At 48.8% G+C, this 24,662-nt stretch overlaps 1 protein-coding gene across 1 annotated transcript in view; it reads left to right on the top strand.

The window, feature by feature from the left end:
• rapgef2b (Rap guanine nucleotide exchange factor 2b) overlaps positions 1-15,152 on the top strand; it is a gene marked incomplete at both ends in the record, with an annotated part of 40,099 nt that extends 24,947 nt beyond the window's left edge. The window contains 16 exon segments of the mRNA XM_080526955.1: positions 1-69; positions 816-1,119; positions 1,828-1,985; positions 4,005-4,245; positions 4,825-5,211; positions 5,549-5,760; positions 6,141-6,262; position 6,264; positions 6,755-6,779; positions 8,389-8,515; positions 8,517-8,613; positions 9,014-9,187; positions 10,280-10,426; positions 12,898-13,099; positions 13,668-14,236; positions 14,722-15,152. The exon segment at positions 1-69 is cut by the window's left edge and continues 40 nt beyond it. Of these exon segments, the coding sequence (XP_080383081.1) occupies positions 1-69; positions 816-1,119; positions 1,828-1,985; positions 4,005-4,245; positions 4,825-5,211; positions 5,549-5,760; positions 6,141-6,262; position 6,264; positions 6,755-6,779; positions 8,389-8,515; positions 8,517-8,613; positions 9,014-9,187; positions 10,280-10,426; positions 12,898-13,099; positions 13,668-14,236; positions 14,722-15,152 (3,266 nt within the window).
• Between the last annotated feature and the right edge of the window lie 9,510 nt (positions 15,153-24,662).

The following is a 24,662-nucleotide window of genomic DNA, read 5'->3' as shown; positions in this document are numbered from 1 at the left end:
TGACCAAAGCCAACGAGATCCTGAGGAATAACACACACCTGTCCATTACTGTGAAAACCAACCTTCTAGGTGAGAGGCCTCACACACACTCCTCCACACAGAGAACCCACCACCACACAACACACACCCAGTAGAACACACACATACAGTATATACACTCACCGGCCATTTCATTAGGTACACCTTGCTAATACCTAGATTCAAGAAGGTGCTGGAAACATATTTGCCACTTACATTGCAGTGAGTGCATACATATCTTCAGTATATATGGTCCCAGCGGTATTAATCAAACCCATAATCTAAGCATTGTTAGCGCCACGCTCTACCATCTGAGCCACAGAGGACTTTTTGTTCACATTTAAAATCTCACCGCAATTAGCAGACGGATGTCGCTAGGCAACAGTGTCTACCTAGCAATGTCACCTCTAAAGACAACACAATGTCACCCCTAAAGACAATACAATGTCACCCCTAAAACACACACCTAGTACAACAGCTCATAGTAGTACACACTGTTCTCTCTGTCCAGACAATTGAACAATGTTGTGATTTTAGCCTTTTGTTTTTGTTTTTCTTTGTTCTTTTTCCCCCACAATTCTCTATTTTATCTTTTATTTCTCGCACTTTGAGATTATTCTTGTGGAATGAAAAGCACTTTAAAATGTCTATTTATTATTATTATTATTATTATCATTATCATTATTATTATTATTATTATTATTATTATTATTATCATTATCATTATCATTATTATTATTATTATTATTATTATTATTATTATTATCATTATGTATTTCCTTCTGTTCTCCCTCCAGTGTTCAAAGAGCTGCTAGCGCGTCCGGAGCACGATGTGGATGGCGGGGAGGGGGCCGAGGAGGAGGAGGGGGGGGGCGGCCGGGAGGGGGTCAGGAAGAACGGCGCCCCCCACCTCCCCAAGATCGGGGACATCAAGAAGGGGTCCCGCTACTCCATCCCAGACCTGGCGGTGGACGTGGAGCAGGTGATGGGCCTGGAGAAGGTCAGCAAGAAGGCCAAGGCCAACACCGTGGGGGGGCGCAACAAGCTGAAGAAGATCTTCGACAAGACCCTCACCAGCATCCTGCCACCCAAGCCCTACAAGTAGGAGTGGTACCACACACACACACGCACGCACACACACATACATACACACACACACACACACACACACACACACATGCATGCTCACACACACACGCACATGCACACACAGACACACGCAAGCACACATGCACTCACACGCACGCACGCTCACACACACACACACACACACACACACACACAGATTGGAGATTGTGTCACAGACAATCCTTTGATGAGGAGGTGGCCCTGGGGTTATGAGATGGATGTCTTCATCTGAGGACTTAAGCATCATCTAAGCTGCTACTGATGTTTTGATTAAGATGAATCTGCTTCATGGGCTAACCCCTCATTCTATCCTTCCTCTTAAGATCTTAGCTTATTTACCGTGAAGAAAAACATGCTGTGGTTCTACATAACATGTCTAATATCTGTGCTTTTAGAAGCGTATAATCATGTGTGTGTGTTGTGTTTGGAAGAAGATAGACCCTGTCTGTCTGTACCACACTGCTCCTTCCCCTACATTCCTATACAGACATCGCCCTCTACCTTCCGATGGTGGTACTGCACCTAACCCCCACCCTCCACCCCCCTCCTCCTCCTCCTCCTCCTCCTCCCTTCCTCTCTGTAGCGCTTTGAGTTGCTTTTGAGTTGCATTTCATGTACGAAAGGCGCTATATAAATAAAGCTTTACTTACTTACTTACTTACTTACTCTCTGTTTCCACAGCGACGTAGGCGTGGGCCAGTCCCAGGACGACAGCATAGTCGGGCTGAAGCAGTCCAAACACATCCCAGCGGCGCTGCCCGTCAGCGGGAACCTCTCTTCCAGCAACCCGGACCTGCTGCAGTCCCACCACCGCATCCTGGACTTCAACAACCAGCCTGGTGAGAGCACAGGGACGCACGCTGCTTTTTTAGAAATTTAGAATTCATGAATTTCAAATCAGGATTTGTCCTTTTTTTTTTCCTCTTTTTTTCCCCCTCTTTTTTTCATGAATTGAAGTTCAATAGAAGTGTTTTTTAAATTCCATTGTTCACTAGAAGGCTATGTTTGTGCTGTCGGCCATCTTGTCAGCCACCTTCCATCTTCCATATCTGTTGACACACATGCCCGTAGTGGGCGAGCTTCATATGGCGTCCATGTTTGAAGCATCCATTAACCCTCTCCCTCACACACTCTCTGTGTTGTTTCAGCCCCAGTCGTGACAAGTGAGTATGTCTGTCGGGCTTGGCTCTGGGAAGCTTTTCCACCTAGTTAACTACTAACTGTCTCTCTCATAGACAAGCTTCTACTATAGGGGTCTGGGGTCTTCTCTGGTCTGTAACTGTGGGTGTGGGTGTGGATGCGTTTGTCTGGGACTCATTTTCCACCCGCTAGATCAATAATGCATAATGTGTGGGTGTGGGTGTCTGTCTGTGTGTCTATTAAAGCATATGTCTGAGTTATAGACCCTGTCAATAACACAGAATTAGAACCTGTGTGTGTGTGTGTGTGTGTGTGTAGGTGAGTGTGAGTGGGAGTGGGAGTGTGGGAGTGAGTGTGCGTGCGTGCGTGGCGTGTGTGTGTGTGCGCATGTGGCAGTCGCTAGATCGGTGTGATGCAGGGGGAGGCTTGCGGAGGTAGACATGGGAGGACGGCTTAGGGTTAGGGCTCATTGTAACACATGAAGCACAGCGTGTTCCCTAAACGCGTCGCCCTAACCCTGGCCACCGCTCCTCATTCCGTTCCCCATTCCATTCCCATGCATTCCATCGAGCCTCCGATTCCTACCTCCACCAGCCTCTTGTGGTGTAATGTCAGTGCAGACCTCAGCATTGTCTGTCCGCCTCCCTGTCAGTCAAGGTCCTAGTCCGCTAACATAGTTAGCATCTGATACACAGCACAACATGTCAACAACATGTCATTTATTCCTATTTATATGTATTTATACTCACTGTAATACCATGCACTGTCTACATTCATGCTGTACATATCAGATCATAGCTATACATAATCATATTGATATTCATCTCATGTTCTGTATATTCACTTTATATTCATTTATTTATAAACACTGTAATACCGTATACTGTAATACCACACACTATCTACATTATCATGTTTTTTGCACTATGCCACTATTTGCACTGTCTGGTTAGATGCCAAACAACATTGTTGTCTCAGTACTTGTACTGTGCAAAGACAATAAAGTTGAGTCTAATCTAATGTAATCTAATCTAATGTCAACAACACTCCATGTAGACCACGTTATGTCTGTAGCATTCCTTTAACTACTGCTTCTTATGAGCCTATCACGGCTGCAATATCTGACAGAATGCAAGTAAACAGCATAACATTGGTATATTCATTCTTAGCGGTGCAATGGTGTTTTTCGCCTCCTAATTGGGATCGTATGGTGATAAATGAATTGTGTCTGCGTTCATTTGAATGAAAATATATCTATCTATCTATATATTTGTGGGGGTGACATACATTGTTAGGGTGCTGGGACCAGGAGCAACATTGATATATTCTTGATTGATTGACCAGGAGCAAGTCTGGGCCTTTGTTATTTTACATATTGGGGGCGGCAGGTAGTCTAGAGGTTAGAGAGGCCGGTTAGCAATCAGGAGGGAGCTGCATGTGAGCTGGTGACTGGAGGGTTTCTGGCATCATATCTAAGGTGCCTACCACTGCTGTCGTGGTAGTCACTTAACCCACAATTGCTCCAGGGGCGCTAACTATGGCTGACCCTGTGCCTAGAGCAAAAAAAAATGTGTTGTACCTTTTGTGCAATGACAAAAGGTTGAATGTAATCTATTACTCCTGGTCATGTGATCAGGAAAAATGCAGGGCCTCCAAACTCCTACGTACGTAAAAACGTAGTTTTTGGGTCCTCAACGATCTCCCTGGTTCCCCCTCAGACATGTCGGACCAGGTCCTGCGGGTGTTCAAGGCGGACCAGCAGAGCCGCTACATCATGATCGGGAAAGACACCACGGCCAAGGAGGTGGTGGCCCAGGCCATCCGGGAGTTCGCCCTGACGGCGGCGCCCGAGGCCTACTCGCTGTGCGAGGTGTCCGTCACGCCGGAGGGCGTCATCAAGCAGAGGCGGCTACCGGAGCAGCTGTCCAAGCTGGCCGACCGCATCCAGCTCAGCGGCAGGTCAGTAGCACACACACACATGCTCTTTCTCTCTCTCTCTCTCTCTCTCTCTCTCTCTCTCTCTCTCTCTCTCTCTCTCTCTCTGTGTCTGTCATTCTATCTCTCTCTCTCTCTGTCTCTCGCTCGCTCTCTCTCTCTCTCTCTCTCTCTCTCTCTCTCTCTCTCTCTCTCTCTTCTCTTGGAGATCTGGTTGTGTCCTCTCGCCTTTCCTTCACTCCTCCTCTTCTCTTATGTTTTGCGCCCCACTCTCTTTCTCACTGTACCTTTACCGCTCCCTCTCCTTCTCTCTCTCTGTTTCTATCTCTCTCTCGATTTCTCTCTCCATCCCTCTCTCTCTGTATAAACCCTCTCCTCCCTCCCTCCGTCCGTCCCTTTCTCTTGCTGTATTAACCCTCTCCTCTCTCTCCCTCCATCTCTCTCTCTCTCTCTCTCTGTGTATAAACCCTCTCCTCCCTCTCTCTCTCTCCCTCCATCCCTCTCTCTCTGTATTAACCCTCTCCTCCCTCTCCCTCCCTCAACTCCATCCCTCTCTCTCTGTATTAACCCTCTCCTCCCTCAACTCCATCCCTCTCTCTTTAGGTACTACCTGAAGAGCAACATGGAGACAGAGACCCTGTGCTCTGACGAGGACGCCCAGGACCTGCTGAGGGAGGGCCAGATCTCCCTGCTGCAGCTGAGCACCGTGGAGGTGGCCACCCAGCTGTCCATGAGGGCCTTCGAGCTGTTCTGCGCCATCGAGCCCACCGAGTACATCGACGACCTCTACAAGCGGACCGCCTCCAAGACGGGCTCGGCCAGCCTGAAGCGCTTCGAGGAGGCCATCAACCTGGAGACCTTCTGGGTGGCGTCGGAGGTGACCCGCGAGCCCAACCAGCTGAAGAGGATGAAGATCGTCAAGCACTTCATCAAGATCGCCCTGCACTGCCGCGAGTGCAAGAACTTCAACTCCATGTTCGCCATCATCAGGTGAGAGAAGGAGGGAAGGGGGGGGGGGGGGGACCGTGCAGGTGGCGGCCATGTTTGTATAAGCGGAGGGCTTAGAGTGATGACCATAGCCGTGTGCTTAATGTGTGGTTAACATGTGGTTCATGTCTGGTCCCTCAGTGGTCTGAACCTGGCCCCAGTGTCCAGGCTGAGTGGCTAGGGTGATGGATCATAGCTGTCTGGTTAACGTGTGGTCCTCCCCTGTTAGTGGGCTGAGCGGCTAGGGTGATGATCACTGGGTTATTTAACGGTGTGGTTAATGTGTGGTTAACATGTGGTTAATGTGTGATTAACATGTGGTTAATGTGTGGTCCCTCAGTGGTCTGAACCTTGCCCCAGTGTCCAGGCTGCGGGGGACGTGGGAGAAACTGCCCAGTAAGTATGAGAAGCTGTTCGGGGACCTGCAGGACCTGTTCGACCCCAGCAGGAACATGGCCAAGTACAGGAATGTCCTCAACAACCAGAACCTCCAGCCTCCCATCATCCCCCTGTTCCCCGTCATCAAGAAGGACCTCACCTTCCTCCACGAAGGTACCCGCCTGCTCACTCCACACGCGACACGCCACGCCATTTACATTTGACATTTACACCATTTATCAAAGCGATTAACAATTAGAGATTACAGATTACAGTCCACTAGGCAGACTATTTCAAGAAGAATTGGATTGATCTTCTACACAGCATCTACATATTGTAGTTTTGGAGTATTATCATATTATCATCATAAAGGGCTGTGAAGGATAAAGGATAGTGTCTAAATGACAGTTTTATAGTGTCTAAATCACAGTTGGATAGTCTCTAAACGACAGTTTTATGGTGTCTACATGATGTTATAGTGTCTAAATGATGTAGTTATGGTGTATAAATGATGTTATAGTGTCTAAATTACATTCTCTGATCCACCTCCTCAGGTAATGACTCCAAGGTGGACGGCCTGGTGAACTTTGAGAAGCTGAGGATGATCGCCAAGGAGATCCGACACGTGGGCCGCATGGCGTCCGTCAACATGGACCCCGCCCTCATGTTCCGAACCAGGTAACCTAGGAAACCCCGAGATGACGACAACATTCCAGAACGACTAATATTCCTCCACTTTCCATGTAGGGTCGAATCAGCGTTCTCACTCACTAACTCTTGGGGAGGGGGGTGTGTATAACGTTAGATTCACCTTAGGTTGTCGAGATCCTCGCTTCACGCTTTTCTGTCGAGCAGCCATTTTCTCCGGGCAAACCCTGTTTCCTGTTCGCTCTACCTCGTTGGTGCTACTGTGGAAGTGTTTGTTTGTCTCATGCTGTGATGTCACTTCCGGGGGGGGGGGGGGGGGGGGGGGGGTGGTCGATTGTTGTTGTGTGTCTATCAATCTCACGTGGGTCTTTGGTCTGGTGATCTTGGTGGTCTTGGTGGTCTTTCCTGTCCTAAGCTTTGTCTCCTCTCTCTCTCTCTCTCTTTCTCTCTTTCTCTCTCTCCCTCTCTCTCTGTCCATCTTTGCCCCACACGCTTCACTTTTCATGGCTATCCTTTATAGGGAAGAAGAAATGGAGGAGTTTAGGGTAAGTCCGGTGACCTATGACCTTTTGCCGCCCATGCCTTTGTTTCCCGCCATTTGCGCGCTCCCCTCCCTTTCATTTCTGAAGCCTTGTTGTTGTTGTTGTTGTTGTTGTTGTTGTTATTATTGTTTTTAACCAGTTTGGTTTGACCTCTCCTAACACCGCTGGCTCTGGCTCAACACTAGAATGAAAACAGAAACCAAAATCACTTTTGCTAGTTTCACTTCACTCTACACCCCCATTGTCAATGCTTGACAAACATATCAGTTAACAAATCTACTCTTTGCTGTATTCATACTATTACTCACAGTCCAGAAGTAACCATTTCATCACCCCCATTCAACGACACCCCACAACAAATTCCGTTATCTCCTTTTCTCTGTCCAACTCGCTCATCCCGAAACGCAGTCAGGAGTCCACCCCATCCTTACGTAAAGATGGCGGCAGGCACGTGTACAACGCGAGTGCCTTGCGTCTAGAATCCCCCGTTTTTTTATAACATTCGCACTTCTGGTTAGATGCTGAATGGCAGTTCGTTGTCTAGTGCTTGTACTCTGCAATGACAATAAAGTTGAATCTAATCTAATCTAATCTCCTTAACCGTCCTGTCAAACCCACGAACTAGCAAAAGTGATGACCCAGTGTGTGTTTTCCCTCCCTCTTCTGCGAAACTCAGACTAACCGCATGAACCTCACTCTCGGTTTGCAGTTTTCAGTTCTGTTGAGTTGTCTCCTCAGTTTGCAGTTCTTCTTCTTCATATATGTATATATCAGCTTCAGAACTTCCAGAAAATATGTGTTTTATTTTTATATGACACTCTGTTTCCGTGACAGAGAGACCATTCATGCTTACATTCCAGTGGTCGGTATGGGGTCGCAAGCACAGGACCGCCATTGTATGAACGTATACTAGACCACATCCACTGTACACCAGGGAGGCTGGCGGGGGTAGAAATCGGAGGCCGGGGCTCTTGTAACGCACGGAACGCAATGAGGAGTGGTATCAAGTCGTTCTGTGCGTTACAGTGTAGCCCGTCCCTCTGATTTCTACCTCCACCAGCCTCCCCCCGATATGCCTGTACACGTGCGACTGTTGAGGTATTTTACTACAGCTCGTTACCCTATCTCAGGCCACAACCATGTAAACTATGACTGGATCCTCCCCCGTTAGAAACCCTCTCGACTTCCTCCCCTCTCGTTGCCTGTTTGACCCTCCTCACCCCCCCCCCCCCCCCCCCCCACCCTCTGGAATGCATGGAATGTTCCGGGGCTGAGAGGAATGGCCCAAAGCCTCTCTGCATGTCTGAGACTATAAACTACCCTCTCTACCTCCCTGGACTAGCACCATACACACACACACACACGCACACACACACACACACACACACACACACACACACACACACATACACAGCAACAGACTGATTGTGGTCTCTCTCTCTCTCTCCTTTCTTTTTGTGTGTATTTGTTTGTGTGTGTGTGCGCGTGTCTGTGTGTCTCTATCTATTTGTCCATACGTGTGTGTCTGTGTGTGTGTGTGCGTGTGTCCGTGTGTGTCTTATCTGTCCGTGTGTGTGTGTGTTTGTGTGTGTCTATCTGTGTGTGTGTCCAGGTCCCTCAGCCAGGGCAGTGCCAACGCGGCGGTCCTGGACGTAACCCAGACTGGGGGGCACAAGAAGCGCGTCCGCCGCAGCTCCTTCCTGAACGCCAAGAAGCTGTACGAGGACGCCCAGATGGCCCCGGCGGGTCAAACAGTACCTGACCCAGCTCAGCCTGGACACCAACGAGGAGAGTCTGCAGACGCTGTCCCTGCAGTGTGAGCCCTCCATCAACACACGTGAGTCTGCACACACTCACACACACACACACACACACACACACACACACACTCACGCACGCTGTCCTGCAGAGTGAGCCCTCCATCAACACATGTGATTCACACACAGACACACACACACACACACACACACACACATATACACGCACACGCATGCACACACACACGCGCACATATACATACACACACATATACAGTACACGCTGGCATACACACACACACACACACACACACATACGTACAGTATATAGGCACGCACACACACACACACATGCAGTACACACACTCACACACACACACACACACCTGACATTGACCCACACCGCTGTATGAGTCTCTCCCCAGCACCATGGATGTTGTTAACGTACGGCCTCGCCCCCCCCCCTCCCCCCCCCCCCAGTGCCTAAGAACGCGGGGGACAGGAAGAGGCCCGACACGTCCCCAGTGGTGTCGCGGGCGGCCAGCCAGCAGAGGGGCCAGCTGGGGGGGAAGGGGGGCCAAGCCCTGCAGGTCCCCGCCGTGGCCCTCTACCCCTCCCGCAAGAAGGTCCCCGTCAAAGACCTGCCGCCCTTCGGTAAGGACCCATACACACACACACACACACACATGTATAGTAAGGACCCCGTCAACACCCACTGGACGTTGATGTGGACATACACACACACGCACGCAGGCAAGCATACACACGCGCACACATACACACACACACACACACACACACACACATACACACACGTGTCACAGTCCTTTGTTGATAACATGTCACATATAACACGCCATCCTTTCTCAGGATGCATTAGGTTCTTCCAGTAAGGGTGAGGTTGAGGGAGAGAACACACATTCAGGGAGGATATCGATATCGTTTCTCAGACGTTCAGAGAGAGAAGAGAGGCCCGTAGAGGGGGACGAGAGAGAGAGAGAGAGAGAGAGAGGAGAGAGAGAGAGAGAGGAGAGAGAGAGAGAGAGAGAAGAGAGAGAGAGAGAGAGAGAGAGAGAGAGAGAGAGAGAGAGAGAGAGAGAGAGAGGAGAGAGAGAGAGAGAGAGAGAGAGAGAGAGAGAGAGAGAGAGAGAGAGAGAGAGAGAGTGACTGTATTTCTTTGTCTCGCTAGCGTCCACTTTGCCAAGTTTCTTTTTTCCCTTCCCTTTTTTCATCCATTTTAATTTCCAGACAATAGACAAAAACCTCCCTGGCACTCCCTCTCCTTCTCTATGCAGCACTGGCACCACCTAGTGGCCGTTTGGCCAACTGCAGCTAGAATCCCAAACAACATAGTCTGTTTAAATTCTATGGAGAATCATATGGAGAATGCCCGCTATGCTGAGCTATGCTTATGTTGTATCCTATTTAAATCCTATGGAAAATACTCACCATGTTATGCTAATGTTCTATCCTATTTCAATCCTATCTGTGGAGAATGCCCACTATGCTATGATAATGTTGTAACTTATTTAAATCCTATGGAGAATGCCCACTAGACTATGCTTATGTTGTATCTTATTTAAATCCTATGGAGAATGCCCACTATGCTATGCTTATGTTGTATCTTATTTAAATCCTATGGAGAATGCCCACGATGCTATGCTTATGTTGTATCTTATTTAAATCCTATGGAGAATGCCCACTATGATAAGCTATGCTAATGCTCTATCCTATGTGGATCTGAAGGCACGAGTTCTCCTCAGTCGTTGAAGAAGATCCTGTCCCTGTCGGAGGAGGCCAGCGAGAGACACAAGAGGCAGGAGGACACCGTGTCCAACGCCTCCTCTCACCTCTCCTCTCCTCCCACCTCTCCGCAGAGCTCCCCCAAGAAGGGTAAGACACCCCCTCCCTCCTCCTACTCCCTATTTCCCTCTCCTCAGAGCCCCCCTAATCTGATATACCATGACTGACCCCCCCCCCACTATCTATTCTGTTGTGGTGTGTGTGTGTGTGTGTGTGTGTGTGTGTTTCCTCCCCGTGACCTCTCTGCCTGTGTGTGTGTGTGTGTGTCTGTGTGTGTGTGTGTGTGTGTGTGTGTGTGTGTGTGTGTGTGTGTGTGTGTGTGTGTGTGTGTGTGTGTGTGTGTGTGTGTGTGTGTGTGCGCGCAGGGCTGGGGACACTGAGGCCCAACAGTGTCAGGAAGGTTCTCTTCCCCTCTAAACACACTGGTACCGCAGGTAAACTGGGCCTGGCCTGGCCCGGGCCGTAGTGGGCTGAACCTGGCCTCCCCCCAACAATGCCACCCCCCATACATGCAGGACTGGCCTCTTACTGTGAGTGGGGAGGCTGGTGGAGGTAGAAATGGGAGGACAGGCTCATTGTAATGCATGGGAATGAAATGAGGAATGGTATCAAACACACATAACAAGGTCCTCTGATTTCTGCCTCCCCCAGCCTCCCCTGGATTGTGACTAGTCACAAATGATAAAGGGATGATCCGTAACTTCCTCCTTGACTCATGACATGGATATGATAAGTCACGGATGCTCGATTTAAATGTAAAAAATTATAATAATAATCGCAAAAAAAGAGCTTCTGTGACAGTGAGTTGAAGTCATTCCTTACACCATCAGCCAACCGAGAGACAACTGTGATGTTTAAAAGGCTAACGGGCAGGAGCCTGCATGTGTGGGGGGTCCGGAGGGACTGGTGTTGCCCCCCGCCCCCCCCGCCCTACCTTGCTGTGTGGTCTAGTAGTGGTAGAGCGATGGCAGCTGCTTCAGTAGACTGTAAAGCTCTCACCTGCTTCTCTGACCTCCGCTTGGGTCCTGGACAGCCAGGGGAGGCTGGCGGAGGTAGAAATTGGAGGACGGGCCTCATTGTAATGCATGGAAGGGAATGAGGAAGGGCGTCAAACCTGCTTGGTTGATACTTTTCCTCATCATACTGTTCCTTATTCCGCTCCGTGAGTTACAATGAGCCTGTCCTCCGACTTCTACCTCCGTCAGCCTCCCTTGCTGTACAGCCAGTGTGTGTAGAAGGCTGTTTCAGACCTGCTCTAATGTTCTCATCACCATAGAGACTCACAGGATGACTAACAACAGGCTAGCAACAGAGTTAGCATAGCATAGCATAGCGCTACAACAACAATGAATGGTGTTTGAATGGTATCTGGCAGTCAGAAGGCTAGCTTCCCTGTCTGAACACTAGCTTGCGGGCTAAATCACTCACAGCCCAGTGAGTTAATGTCCTGGAGTGCTTTGTTTTCACTGAGTAGTAGTAGTGGCTAGAGAGAGACAACAGAGGAGTTATAGGAGGCTGGGGAGGCTGGTGGAGGTAGAAATCGTAGTACAGGCTCATTGGAACACATGTGTTTGATGCCATCCCTCATTCCAGTCCATTTCTACCTCCACCAGCCTCCCTCCCCTGTTAGATGCGTTTCATGAGGCCTGTACATTGAGCTGGGTAGTGTAGTTGTCCTATGCAGTATGTGTGAATGGGACAGCTGTCACACGTCGGCCATTGTGATGTCACTCCAGGATCAGGGGGGTTAGGTGAGCGTAGGTTTGGAATGCGGCCCCGGCCACGTTCAAACACTTCCGCTAGAGACTAGGACCTGCTTACTCTGTTGTTGGTCCCATCCAGACTCGGTCCCATCCAGACCTGGTGTTGAACGTGTCTGTGTTTGGGGAAAGTCGGTCCCCCCCCGGTGTAGTGGGTGAAGGTAGCGATGCCACTCCAGGTGTGGCCTATGTCGTAGAAGGCCAGTGAGACATGACTGATCTCGTAGGAGTGAGGCCCATCCATGTCTTGAGGCCAGTTTCACAGACAAGGCTTAGGCCTAGTCCTAGACTAAAACGCATTCTGAATAGAGTTTTTCCATTGAAAGTGTGATTTAACCCTGGATGAGGCCTGCTTAAGCCCTGTCTGTGAAACCGGCCCATGGTGTTTTGCTTTGCTATTAATCCAACTCTGCTCTAGAACAGATGCATATGATGCTGTTACCCCTCCCCCCCCAAGATAAATCACCATATTCATATGACTTGAACAATGTGAATAAGTCTGTTAACCCTCCATCCCCCCCTCCCTCTCTCCCTCCATCTACCTTTACCTCTCTCTCTCCCCCCTCCATCCCTCCCTCCCTCTAACTCTACCTTTACCTCTGTCTTCCTATCTATACCTCTACCTTTACCTCTCTCTCCCCCCTACATCCCTCCCTCCCTCTGTCTACCTTTACCTCTATCTCTCTCCCTCCATCTATCTTTACCTCTCTCTCTCCACCCTCCATCCCTCCCTCCCTCTGTCTACCGTTACCTCTGTCTCTCTCTACCTATCTATACCTCTACCTTCCCTCCCTCCCTCAGGTTACCAGCGGCCAGGGGACAACTACTCTGACTCTGGCCACAGTGAGATCTCGTCCCGGTCCAGCCTGGTCAGTAACTCCTCCTTCGACATGGCCCAGGATGAGAGACGCCTGCGTCATTCCGGGGGGGGCGTGGACCCCCACACCGGCGGGCCGCGGCTGGAGAGGCGGGCTACCACGGACCCCGACCAGTACAGCATCGGGTAAGGGACAGAACCGACCCTGTGCAGCCCTATTAACTCTTCAGGAGTCCGGGCCAAAGAGGACACACTGTTGTCAGGGGAGGCTGTTGGGAGGTAGAAATCCGGAGGACAGGCTCATTGGAACACAAACGCGGAACGTGTTTGATACCCGTCCTCCGATTTCTACCGCCACCAGCCTCCCCGGCGCTGTGGGCAGTTGGGTTCAATGGTCGATATATAACCAGACAACACAATAACCATGAACACAATAGCCATTGTTACGGTACAGCTTCCCTTCGATGTCTACCTCTATGCCCCTGCCTGGCCGCTGTAGAGTTGATCAATGAGTCATGGTATAGTCTTGTCTCTAAACCTACCCCCCCCTCTCTCTCTTCTCTATCCCTCTCTCTGTATCTCTCTCTCTCCCTGTCCCTCCCTACCCCCTCCTCTCTCTTCTCTATCCCTCTCTCTCTACCTCTCTCTGTCCCTCCCTCTCTCTCCAAACCTCTCTCTCCCCCATCTCTCAATCCCTCCCTACCCCCCCTTCCCCCTCTCTTTTCCCTCCCCTCCCCCCTCTTCTCTCTCTTAGCTCCTACTCCTCCATGCAGGACTGCCGGGGCCTGTACACCTGCGGCGCCACGGTGCTGTCGTCCCCGTCGTCGGAGGAGCTGACCCAGGACCAGGGCGACCGGGTCTCCCTGGACGCCGCCGACAGCGGCCGCGGCTCCTGGACCTCCTGCTCGTCCGGTTCCCACGACAACATCCAGACCATGCAGCAGGGCCGCAGCTGGGAGACGCTGGCCTTCGGGCCCGGCGGTGGCAGTGGCGTCGTAGGCGGCGGTGGCGGCGTAGTCGGCGGGATGGCGTTAGCGCCCGGTGGGGGGGGTCCCGAGGCGCTGCTGGGGGGTCCGGCAGGCCTGTGGGCGGCCCAGGCCAGGGGCAGCTGGGCGTCGGCCTCCTCGTCCTCCTCGTCGGCGGCGTACTGGGGGGAGGACTCGGAGGGCGACACGGGGACCATCAAGCGGCGCGGCGGGAAGGACGTGAACGCCGACCCCGAGACCAGCAGCATCACGTCCACGGGCTCAGAGGAGAGCAAGCAGCCACACGGCGGGAGGCCCTCGCCCTCGCCCATCACCGTCGGCAACAAAGGACTTATCTGTGAGTGACCTCTGACCTCTGATGTTGACAGGCCTGTCAGAGCTGAGGAGGAACAGTTGAGCCGAGTAGCTCCTCTCTAGAGTTATCAGTTATCTTCTCTATTTTATCGATATTACTGCACATGTTGATGATATTGATATGATACAGTGGGGGAAATAAGTATTGAACACATCAACATTTTGTCCAGTAAATGTATCTCCAATGAGCCTATTCAAGTGAAATTTGCACCACTTTGGTATTAACTAAAATAATCCAGACAAAAAATCTAAACATTAAAGTCCATATGTAAATAATGTTATGTGTAATAAAGTGGAATGAAACAGGAAAAAAAAGTATTGAACACACTAACTGAAATGAATTCAATACTTAGTGGAGAAGCCTTTGTTAGGCTGATGATCTGTTTAACACTAGCACGTGACGTGATAGATATTTGTTTACCCTTATGTAATCGTCTATTCTAACCCTCTCCTCCCCCCCTCCTTCAGCGAGAAAGGAGAGCCGTTACCGTGACCCCCCCCCCACCCCTCCAGGCTACACGGCTCTGACCATCTCTGACTTCAGCGACGGCCAGCAGCAGCAGCAGCAGACCCCGCCCCCGGCGCTGCCCTCCGCTCCCGCCCACACAGGCCGCCGGCCCCCCGACTACACCACCGCCCTGCAGCGCTCGCGCATGGTCACCCAGTCCCCCGACTCCTCCCAGCACGCCGCCACCTCGCACCAGGGCCACGCCGGGGGGGGAGGGGCCGGCTCGGCCGGGGGCGTTGCCAAGCGGGGGGGCGGGACCCTCCGCCGCACGCGGTCGCCCGGCGAGGAGGAGGAGGCCGAGGAGGAAGAGGAGGGTGAGTCCTTGTCGTCTCCCAAACTTGTGGCAGTGCGGAGGCCAGTGGCGCACAGGGCCGAGAGTCCCAGGCTATGAGGGGGGCGTGGTTACAGGTTAGCCCCTCCCCCTCCCTGACCACCCGCCCCCGCCCCCCTCCCCAGGCAGGTAATAAACCCAGGTTTAAACCCTCTCCACTCTGCATGCCCCCCCCCCAGCCCAGCCCACCAAAACTGGACACCGGGACTGAACCACTCTGACCCATATCACCACGGCAACCTGACCCATACCACCATGACGACCCCCCCGCCCTTTGACCCCCCCTGGTCCGTGGTATCATATGCATGACTCATTTCCTCTGCCTCCCATCCTGAAATGTGCACTTGTGTACTACCCTCATACCGCCACACGGTGGCGCTGTAGGAGAGAGGGTGGATCTCTCTGTGTCTGAGTGCAGGAGTGGAGTGTACACTTCAGGAGACGGAAGGTAGACGATGGGGACGCAGCACCCCCAAGCTCTTACCACCATTACTCCTCTAGCTGCCTCCCTAGTCGACAACCCAGAAGTATGCACTTTTGTACTCCCTCTGCCTCTCCAGGGCTGTGGAGGGGTACAGGAGTGTACCTCAGAAATGCACACTTCAGGAAAAAGGTTGTGAATCAGCAGCATCTCTCCTGCTCCCTCTCTCTGTCCACCCTCCCCCTCTTTCTCTCTCTCTCTCTCTCTCTCTCTCTCGCTCCCTCTCTCTGTCCAACCCCCTCATTCACTCTCTCTCTCTCTCTGCCCCCGCCCTCTCTCTCTCCCCCCCTCTCTCACTGCCCCCCCCTCTCCCCCCCCCCTCTCTCTCTGCCCCCCCCCTCTCTCTCCCCCCTCCCCCTCTCTCTTCCCCCCTCTCTCTCTCTGACTCGATCACACGCCAAGGCGTCCAATGGCACTCATCGACACAAGGCACAGTCGTGATAGGTTCTGCTCACCACCCACTTTGTTTGTGATTGGTCACAATGCTTGCACACATGCACCCCCATCCACCCCACCCCCCAGCCCCGCCCCGCCCCGCCCCGCCAGTCTGACATGCTGTCGATGAGCCACGACACGACCCCCATGTGACCACACTGGCACTCATACTCCGATTATGTCGACGTGCACAGATAGATATGACGGTGGTGAAGGACTCCCTGAAGTCAGTCAATGATGAGGACATCGTGGACTTAATGAGGTAGAAGTGGCTTTTCTTGGTCAAACTGTCCTGCAAGAAATGACTGAATACGCGTATGCTCGTACACTTGTCATCAAGAGTGTCTCACGGGGCCTGTTTGACCAAAAAACATCCATCTGTACTCAGCAAATCCACTGTCACCGTCGATTATTGACCACTTCGAGGACTCCTTCAGTAGTGTGTGTTGCACATGCGTGTAGTTGCCTGGGAAGTAGCTCTAGTGGTGTTCATTTCATCGATATTGCCCATTGCACAGTGGAATGTCTTTCGTCGAAAAGGTACGACTAAGGTATGACATCGTACACACACATCGCTACGTGGCCGTGTCTAGTCTAGTGGCAGATCAGCCAATCGTGTCCGGCGTAGGATTTGTTGTTTACTGATCAGTAAACAGGAAATGGCCTTAGAGCATGTGAAATGATGTCATAGGTGTAGTCTACCTTCACTGTTGATGTTGTTGTTGTTGTTGTTATTGGTTTTAGAGTATGTTGTTTGTTTGAGAAAGGAAATTGTAACCTCTCACTCTCTCTCTTTTTCTCATCCCACCTCTATCTCTTTTTCTCTCCATCCCTATCTTTCCCTCTCTCCATCCCTCTCTCTCTCTCTCCATCCCTCTCTCTCTCTATATCCCTCTCTCCCCTCTCTCTCTATATCCCTCTCTCCCTCTCTTCAGAGGATGAACAGGTATCTGCGGTCTGAGTTAGGAGGTGTGGTCTGCTGAGGTCCTTTACGGTAACTTGATGACCCCCCCCCCCCCTCTGAGGGGGGGCGGAGCAAGAGACTGTCAGACAGACAGATGGACAGACAGACAGACTGTCAGACAAACTGTCAGACAAACTGTCAGACCGACAGACCGACCGACCGACAGACTCATCATCAAAACGTACGTGCCTGCCTCCTCCGCTCAAATCTCCCTCCTGATTGGTGGACTCCTCTGATCGGCTCCCTCTGATTGGTCTGATTGACTCCTGCTCGTCTCCCTCCCCTGCCTTAAAGCACCATGGGGGGTTGTATGACCCTGCATGCAAACAATACTGTGAAGAAGAAGTAGTAGAAGAAGAAGAAGGATGGATGGATAGATGGATGGATGGATAGACAGACAGACGGATAGAAAGACAGAGGAGAGAAAGAAAAAAAAACAGAATGCCTGGCACTTTGGAAAAAAAAGGACAAGAACAAAACTGTTTCTCTGGAGAACACACGGCGTCATGCGTGTGTGACAACTGTACACACACACACACACACACACGCACGGTCGGCACCATTCGTGACGAAGTAGCTCTCCTCCCAGACTGCCCCCCCCCCTCCTGCTAACACAGCGTTATGACGTGTTGGTCCTATTCTGCACTTTTCTTTTTTCATTTTCTACTTTCTAAAACCTGAACAAAACAAAACAATGGACAGTGGTTGTTTAAAAAAATGTACTCAGTGGATTTGACTCAGCAGGACATTTGACCTGATAGAGGATTCTTCTGGGAGGGGGTGTAGGTGGGGGGGGGTTCTTTCCAGAACTATTGCACTCTTGGAAGAGGTGAAGAGAAGCAGCTTTGTCCCAAGTGGTCCCCTCTCCCCCTCCGCCTGGACAGTCTGTCAGAGAGAGAGAGCCTTTTTCATCCACACTTACAGTATTAGCTCAATGATGATTCTCAAAATGCTTCAGCAGTGGTTCCAATCAACCTGCAGCTCGCTGGACAGAATCACCACACACATACACGCACACACACACACACACACACACACACTCTCTGGCTTAGGTTAAAACGGGCACTTTCAGTGCTAAATTAGTTTTTAGTCCGACCCTTCCATCTCAGTCAATACTAGGTGGCAGCTGTCAGGAAGTGAGAGTCTGGAGCATAGCAATGTCCCACCTAGAATGGCACAGAGGTTACAGCATGCCCAGGGCCGATCTGGAAGGTCACTGTAAGGTCTATTCCTCCTATTTCTAGACTCTGTTATTGTAGTAAACAACTCTAGCAGGTCCGTCAGACCTGTTTGGACCCCATTGGATTGTATTGGTCAAACGAAAGCACAGGAGCCATCGGATTCCGATTGGAAACGATCCAAACCCAGGGAGCGTGTTCTGTTGTGCACCGACGAAGGCAGGTCAAGGCATCGACAGGTGAAGGGGGTCTCCGGCCTTTACAAATGGTGCTGGACAATCAAACACTTTCCCTGGGTTCTCTGAGCTTACCTCAAAACCATGCTAGGGTGAAAATGACCTAGGACACTCCTCTCTCACTCACTTTCCAGTCATGCTTCTATCATTCATAATTCATAACTCCTCTTCATGGGAAGCCAGTTTGAGATGTGTGTGTGTTGGCTGTTACAGGTTTGGGTTGGGTGGATATGTACAGTACTAGGCGCCTGCTACCTGGTTTCCACCACGTTTCAACATTGTGACGAATTGACTGACTGAAGAAAAATGGTTAAGAATGTGTTTTTTGTTTTGTTTCGTTTTTTACTCCGGTGGAGAAGTTTCTAGATGGAAATTATGAATTTTTGAAGTCTGCCAATCAGAATTATTATTATTATTATTAGTAGTAGTGCTCAAAATTGTGAAAAAAGTGTAACTTTTTAGTTGTTTTTTTTCCTTTATCACTGAGTTGGGCTGATCACATTGATCAGTTGTTAGAAAAAAACGATAGACTGCGGAAAAAAGGAGTGCAGTGTTGTTCACTGTGTTCCGTACACTATAATAATTACATTCTTGTTTTTTTCGTTCATCATTTTTTTCTTTATTATTTTTTGTAATGGCTGCAGATAGATTGTCAATAATGCGTTTGTAATACCGTGGTGACAAGCATCGTTCAAACTCATTCAACTCCTTTTGAAGATAATAATGTGCATATTAGCAAGCCAAGTTCCTATTTCGATAAAACAAAAAGTTGCACAAAAATGTACAAGCATAAGATAATTGTAGTAGATAGGTCTGCTACAGCGTTTGGTGTGTGATGTCATGTGAGAAGTGTACATTTAGTTGGTGATGATGATTTTTTCCTCATACTTTCTTTACTACTTTGACCTGTATGTCTTTTAAAAAGACAATCGGTGGAGTAGGTATCGGTTGTTTTTTTGTATTTTTAATACAATAATTGTAAATATTGGTTATATTTTTGTTGAAATGTGCTCTGTTTATGCCTCAACATCCAGTTTATATGAAGCTGGGAATCAATAAATATACAAAAGGAATCAACTCTTAGGTTTAAATGCACTTGCTTCTTTTTCCTGCATTTTGAGGCGTTTTTTCTCTTTTGAATATTGTTCCTTTTCCCAGACCCCGGACCCTGACATACCATCTAGTGTTTGCACAAGAGAAGACATGGAAGCAACTTGAACTGTGTAACTCTCGTACTTTTCTAACTGACAACAGTGTATGTCAGAATTAATAAAAATATAAGTCTCCATCTTGGTTTTTTTTAACTGTTTGTACATTGCTATAGACAGACATAACAGCCGTGATTGACATGAATCAGAATCTGATTTTTTTTTATTGGCAAGCATTTGCACATACAGGAAATTGACTTGTTGAGGTTGGTGCATAGGACATAAAGATAAAACAACGATTTAATATGAAAACAATATAATAAAACAACAATATGTAAGCAAAAGTAGTTTAAAAAGACAATGACAAAACGGGCAGTAGAACAATAATTATGTAGTCTATAAATTAGAGTAAGGTTTAAATGTACTTGCTTCTTTTTCCTGTATTTTGAAACGTTAACTATGTTATAATATGATATGATATAATACCATTATAACATATAACGCTAGAGTTCTCCTGAGGAAAAATTATATAATACCATGTTCATTCTGATATTTTTGCATTCCCAAGCGGCACGAGACCTTCAAAGTTGAAGAGTGGTTGAAATGTCAGATGTTGTTTCAACGTTTAAACAACGTTTAATGCTAAATTCCTTTCAAAAACGAAACAAAATTCAACAGTGATTCAACGTTGCTCCAGCTGCGGCTGGGTTATTTCTATAATAAACTATAACAGCAACATTAAACCAAAGAGGACCTCCTAATGTTCTTACCAGTGGTAGTCTTGCTGCTGGAAGTGGTGTTGTCATGCCAGCAGGGGGCAATGTTGGATAAGGACCAGACCTAGTCAATGCTCAGACATATTGTAGGGATTGTTGAACTAAAGAAAGTGAAATGGCTCACGGTAGGGATCGGCTCATTGTGACATTTATCAGAGATATACAAGAAATACATCTGTAAAGGATGAGAAAGCTACGAAAAGGTGAATTATCTGTGTATTATGAAGATGAGTTGATGCCCTATACATACATACACACCAAAACACTCTCCTCTCACTCAAACACATTATCAGTCATGCACACACACACACACACACTTACTCTCTATACATGCAGTGTGTGACAGCTGATGAGAAGCACTGTTAATCAATGTAAAGTGATACAGCCTGATACATCACTTATCATACGAACCACTTGAAAAAAGACCCCACCAATGAAAGTCCATTCCCCCTCATACCAGTCACCATCCCTCCCCTTCTGTGATGTTACCCAGATCCAGACAGTTCAGTGGTGGTGGAGGTAGATGAGACCCAGGCAGAGGCTCCATAGAGAGGGGTGGTGGAGGTAGATGAGACCCAGGGAGAGGCTCTGTAGAGAGGGGTGGTGGAGGCTTGATGTGGGTTGACGTTGCGACTGTGGGGGCTGGAGTATGTCCTGTATACCCCCCCCCCCCCCACACACACACACACACACACACACCATGAATAAAACATGCAGGAGACGGGCTCCAGTCCCCCTGTCACTGTGGCTAGGTCCTCTCCTGTCACACACACACACACACACACATACTGTATATACAGAACACACACATACACAACACAGACACCACCACACACAATCACACACTTCTGCTGTGTGTGAAATTCTGATAATAGGACAAAAATGCTCCTGGGAATATGCCCTGTACTGTCACACACACACACACACTCCTGCCATGTGTGATATGGTGGTGATGACTGATTGTGTTGTTCCTGAAGAGCTGCTAGAGCTGTCAGCCTGCCAGGGGAATGGACAGAGCACACAAAGGAAGTGTGTGTGTGTGTTCTCTCTTTCTTTAGTCTCCAGTAATCTCAGTATTGGTCTCCCAGGGACTCTGAAGGGCAGTCGTTACCTGACGTCCCTCCACTGTTGGGAATACGAATCCACATCTAGAAGTTAACAAACAAACACAGCTCCAAACCCAAACTGTTGCATTAGCAGTTCTGTTTTACCTCAACCTTCTGTTTTACCTCAACTGTACCTCAACATTCTGTTTTACCTCAACCTTCTGTTTTACCTCAACCTTCTGTTTTACCTCAACCTTCTGTTTTATCTCAACCTTCTGTTTTATCTCAACCTTCTGTTTTATCTCAACCTTCTGTTTTATCTCAACCTTCTGTTTAACCTCAACCTTCTGTTTAACCTCAACCTTCTGTTTTACCTCAACCTTCTGTTTTATCTCAACCTTCTGTTTTACCTCAACCTTCTGTTTTACCTCAACCTTCTGTTTTACCTCAACCTTCTGTTTTACCTCAACCTTCTGTTTTACCTCAACCTTCTGTTTTACCTCAACCTTCTGTTTTACCTCAACCTTCTGTTTTACCTCAACCTTCTGTTTTACCTCAACCTTCTGTTTTACCTCAACCTTCTGTTTTATCTCAACCTTCTGTTTAACCTCAACCTTCTGTTTTATCTCAACCTTCTGTTTTACCTCAACCTTCTGTTTAACCTCAACCTTCTGTTTTATCTCAACCTTCTGTTTTACCTCAACCTTCTGTTTAACCTCAACCTTCTGTTTTACCTCAACCTTCTGTTTTACCTCAACTTTCTGTTTTACCTCAACCTTCTGTTTAACCTCAACCTTCTGTTTAACCTCAACATTCTGTTTTACCTCAACCTTCTGTTTTACCTCAACCTTCTGTTTTACCTCAACTTTCTGTTTTACCTCAACCTTTTGTTTTATCTCAACTTTCTGTTTTACCTCAACGTTCTGTTTTATCTCAACCTTCTGTTTTATCTCAACCTTCTGTTTTATCTCAACCTTCTGTTTTACCTCAACCTTCTGTTTTACCTCAACCTTCTGTTTTACCTCAACCTTCTGTTTAACCTCAACCTTCTGTTTTACCTCAACGTTCTGTACCTCAACCTTCAGTTTTACCTGAACGTTCTCTACCTCAACAGTCTGTACCTAACCTTTTGTTTTACCTCAACCTTCTGTTTTACCTCAACGTTCCCCGCTGATGTCAGTATTGGTTTCAACGGGTGCTGCTGCTGGAATCTAGTCAGTAGAGGCTGGTGGAAATTGGAGGACGGGTTCATTGTGATGCATGGGGAATGAGGAACGTGTGTTTGATAGCATTTTCTATTCATTCTGTCTCCATGGTGAGTGTGAGTGTGTGTGTGTGCGTGCATGGGTGTCTATTTTGTGCCTGCGTGCATGCGTTCGTGTGTGTGTGTGTATGTGTGTATACTACGGTGCTCTGATCACACCTTGGCCGTACTCTCTTGTTAGATAATCTAATCAGGCTAAAGTAGCTGTGATTGGCTGCAGCGTGTCTTCAGAGGGACCTGGTCCCGTTCCATCAGCGTCACGCCGTGGCGTGCCTAAATGGACGACCCTCCCTGAGGTCTCACAGAGACGTGGCTCGCTCAGACGTGGCTCGCTCAGACGTGGCTCACCCAGACGGCGGCAAAATAAACATTGGGTTTTTTCTCTAGCCCCTCAGGCCCTCTTGCCAACCCCCCCCCCGCACACACACACACACACACTCTCTCTCTCTCTATCTCTCTATCTCTCTCTCTCTCTGAGGCCAGGGTACAGAGCTGGTGGGTCTACCTGTCTGTCTGTTTGTGTCTCTCTGTCTGTTTGTGTCTGTCTGTCTGTCTGTCTATTTGCGTGCGTGCGTGCATTTGTGTGTGTATTTGTATGTGTCCGTATGTGTATGAGCCAGATGAAGAGAAGGAATTGGAGACTCAGCAGTGAGCAGTAGACAGACAGAAGGACCCATCTGGACCCATTCATCGACGACACATCCGTCAATGAAAAAGTCCACTAGCACACCCCAACCCCGATGATGCTTTCTTGTCGGTCAGAGAACACAACCCCTCTTCATTCAGGTCACATGTCTATCAGCCATGATGATGCTCAGAGCACAACTTTTACATTTACATTTTGGGGCATTTAGCCGACGCCTTTATCCAAAGCGACTTACAACAAATGCATTTGTCTAAGTAAGTGAATCATCCATCCATCAATCATCATTAGAATAAGTAATCTATGCTAGGACCAGGAGCCATTGGCAGTCACAATGCTAGAAAATTAAGATTACTTATTTTATTTTATTTATTTATTATTTATAGTAGAGAAACTATACAATGGGGGGGGGGGGGGGTTAGTGGGGATGAGGAGGTCTTTCGGAGGGACAGTTAAGATGTAGCCTGAAGAGATGGGTCTTCAATCTACGGTGGAAGATAGGTAGTGACTCTGCAGTCCTGACAGCAGTGGGCAGCTCGTTCCACCAGCGGGGTGCCAGGGCAGTGAAAAGTGGTGACTGAGTAGCGTGACTGCTGCATCCATGTAGAGGCGGCGGTGCCAGGTGGCCAGGCCAGGTGGAAGAGCGGAGTGGCACGACCCCTCTTCAGAACAACGGCCTGTCAGCCGTGATGTAATGTAACGCTGCCCAGAGCAGAACGATGGGTGTCCTGTTGTAGAGCATCTGTCCCCTCCGCTCTCATTATTAACATCAAGTACACACTCCTCAACACACTCAACGGTACTTCATCAAGTGTTTGTTTCAATTTCCCCACCATACACTGGCTACAGCCTACAGTATACAATGGGAGAAATAAGTATTCAACACATCAATAATTGTTTCTATCAACGTATTTCCATTACAGCTATTCACATGAAATGTAGACCAGGCATTAGTATTAACTCAATAAAACTACACAGTTAAAGAAATAGTAACATTCCAATATGAGTCCAGCATGTGTTTTGTTCAGAATATCCACGTTAGACTGTCCAGAAGGACTAAGACTATATAATAAAACTCCCAAATATCTTAATTCAGCCTTTTTTCCCCTTTTTTATACGAGTCGCACAAGTGTGTGTGTGTGTGTGTGTGTGTGCGTGCGTGTGCGTGTGTGCGTGTCAACACCCTTTTATATACGAGTTGCAACCCCTGAAAAAGGGCTTCAGTACACTCCAGTACACAACATTATCTCGTCCCTCTGAGTGCAATGTACCCCTAACCACTAGAGGGCACTGCACCCTAGTGCCTACCACCACCTCCTCCGCAGGCGGTCACATTAGCCTCCAGAGCTAAGGCCAGTGATGTGCCTGAAGGCAGGATGGTGGGGGGGAGGGGTGAATG

This window comes from Nansenia antarctica (genome assembly GCF_963989245.1).
Source record: "Nansenia antarctica genome assembly, chromosome: 3".
NCBI lineage: Eukaryota > Metazoa > Chordata > Actinopteri > Argentiniformes > Microstomatidae > Nansenia > Nansenia antarctica.
Note: the sequence above shows the minus strand (reverse complement) of the source record. Positions and strands in the feature narration are given on the sequence as shown.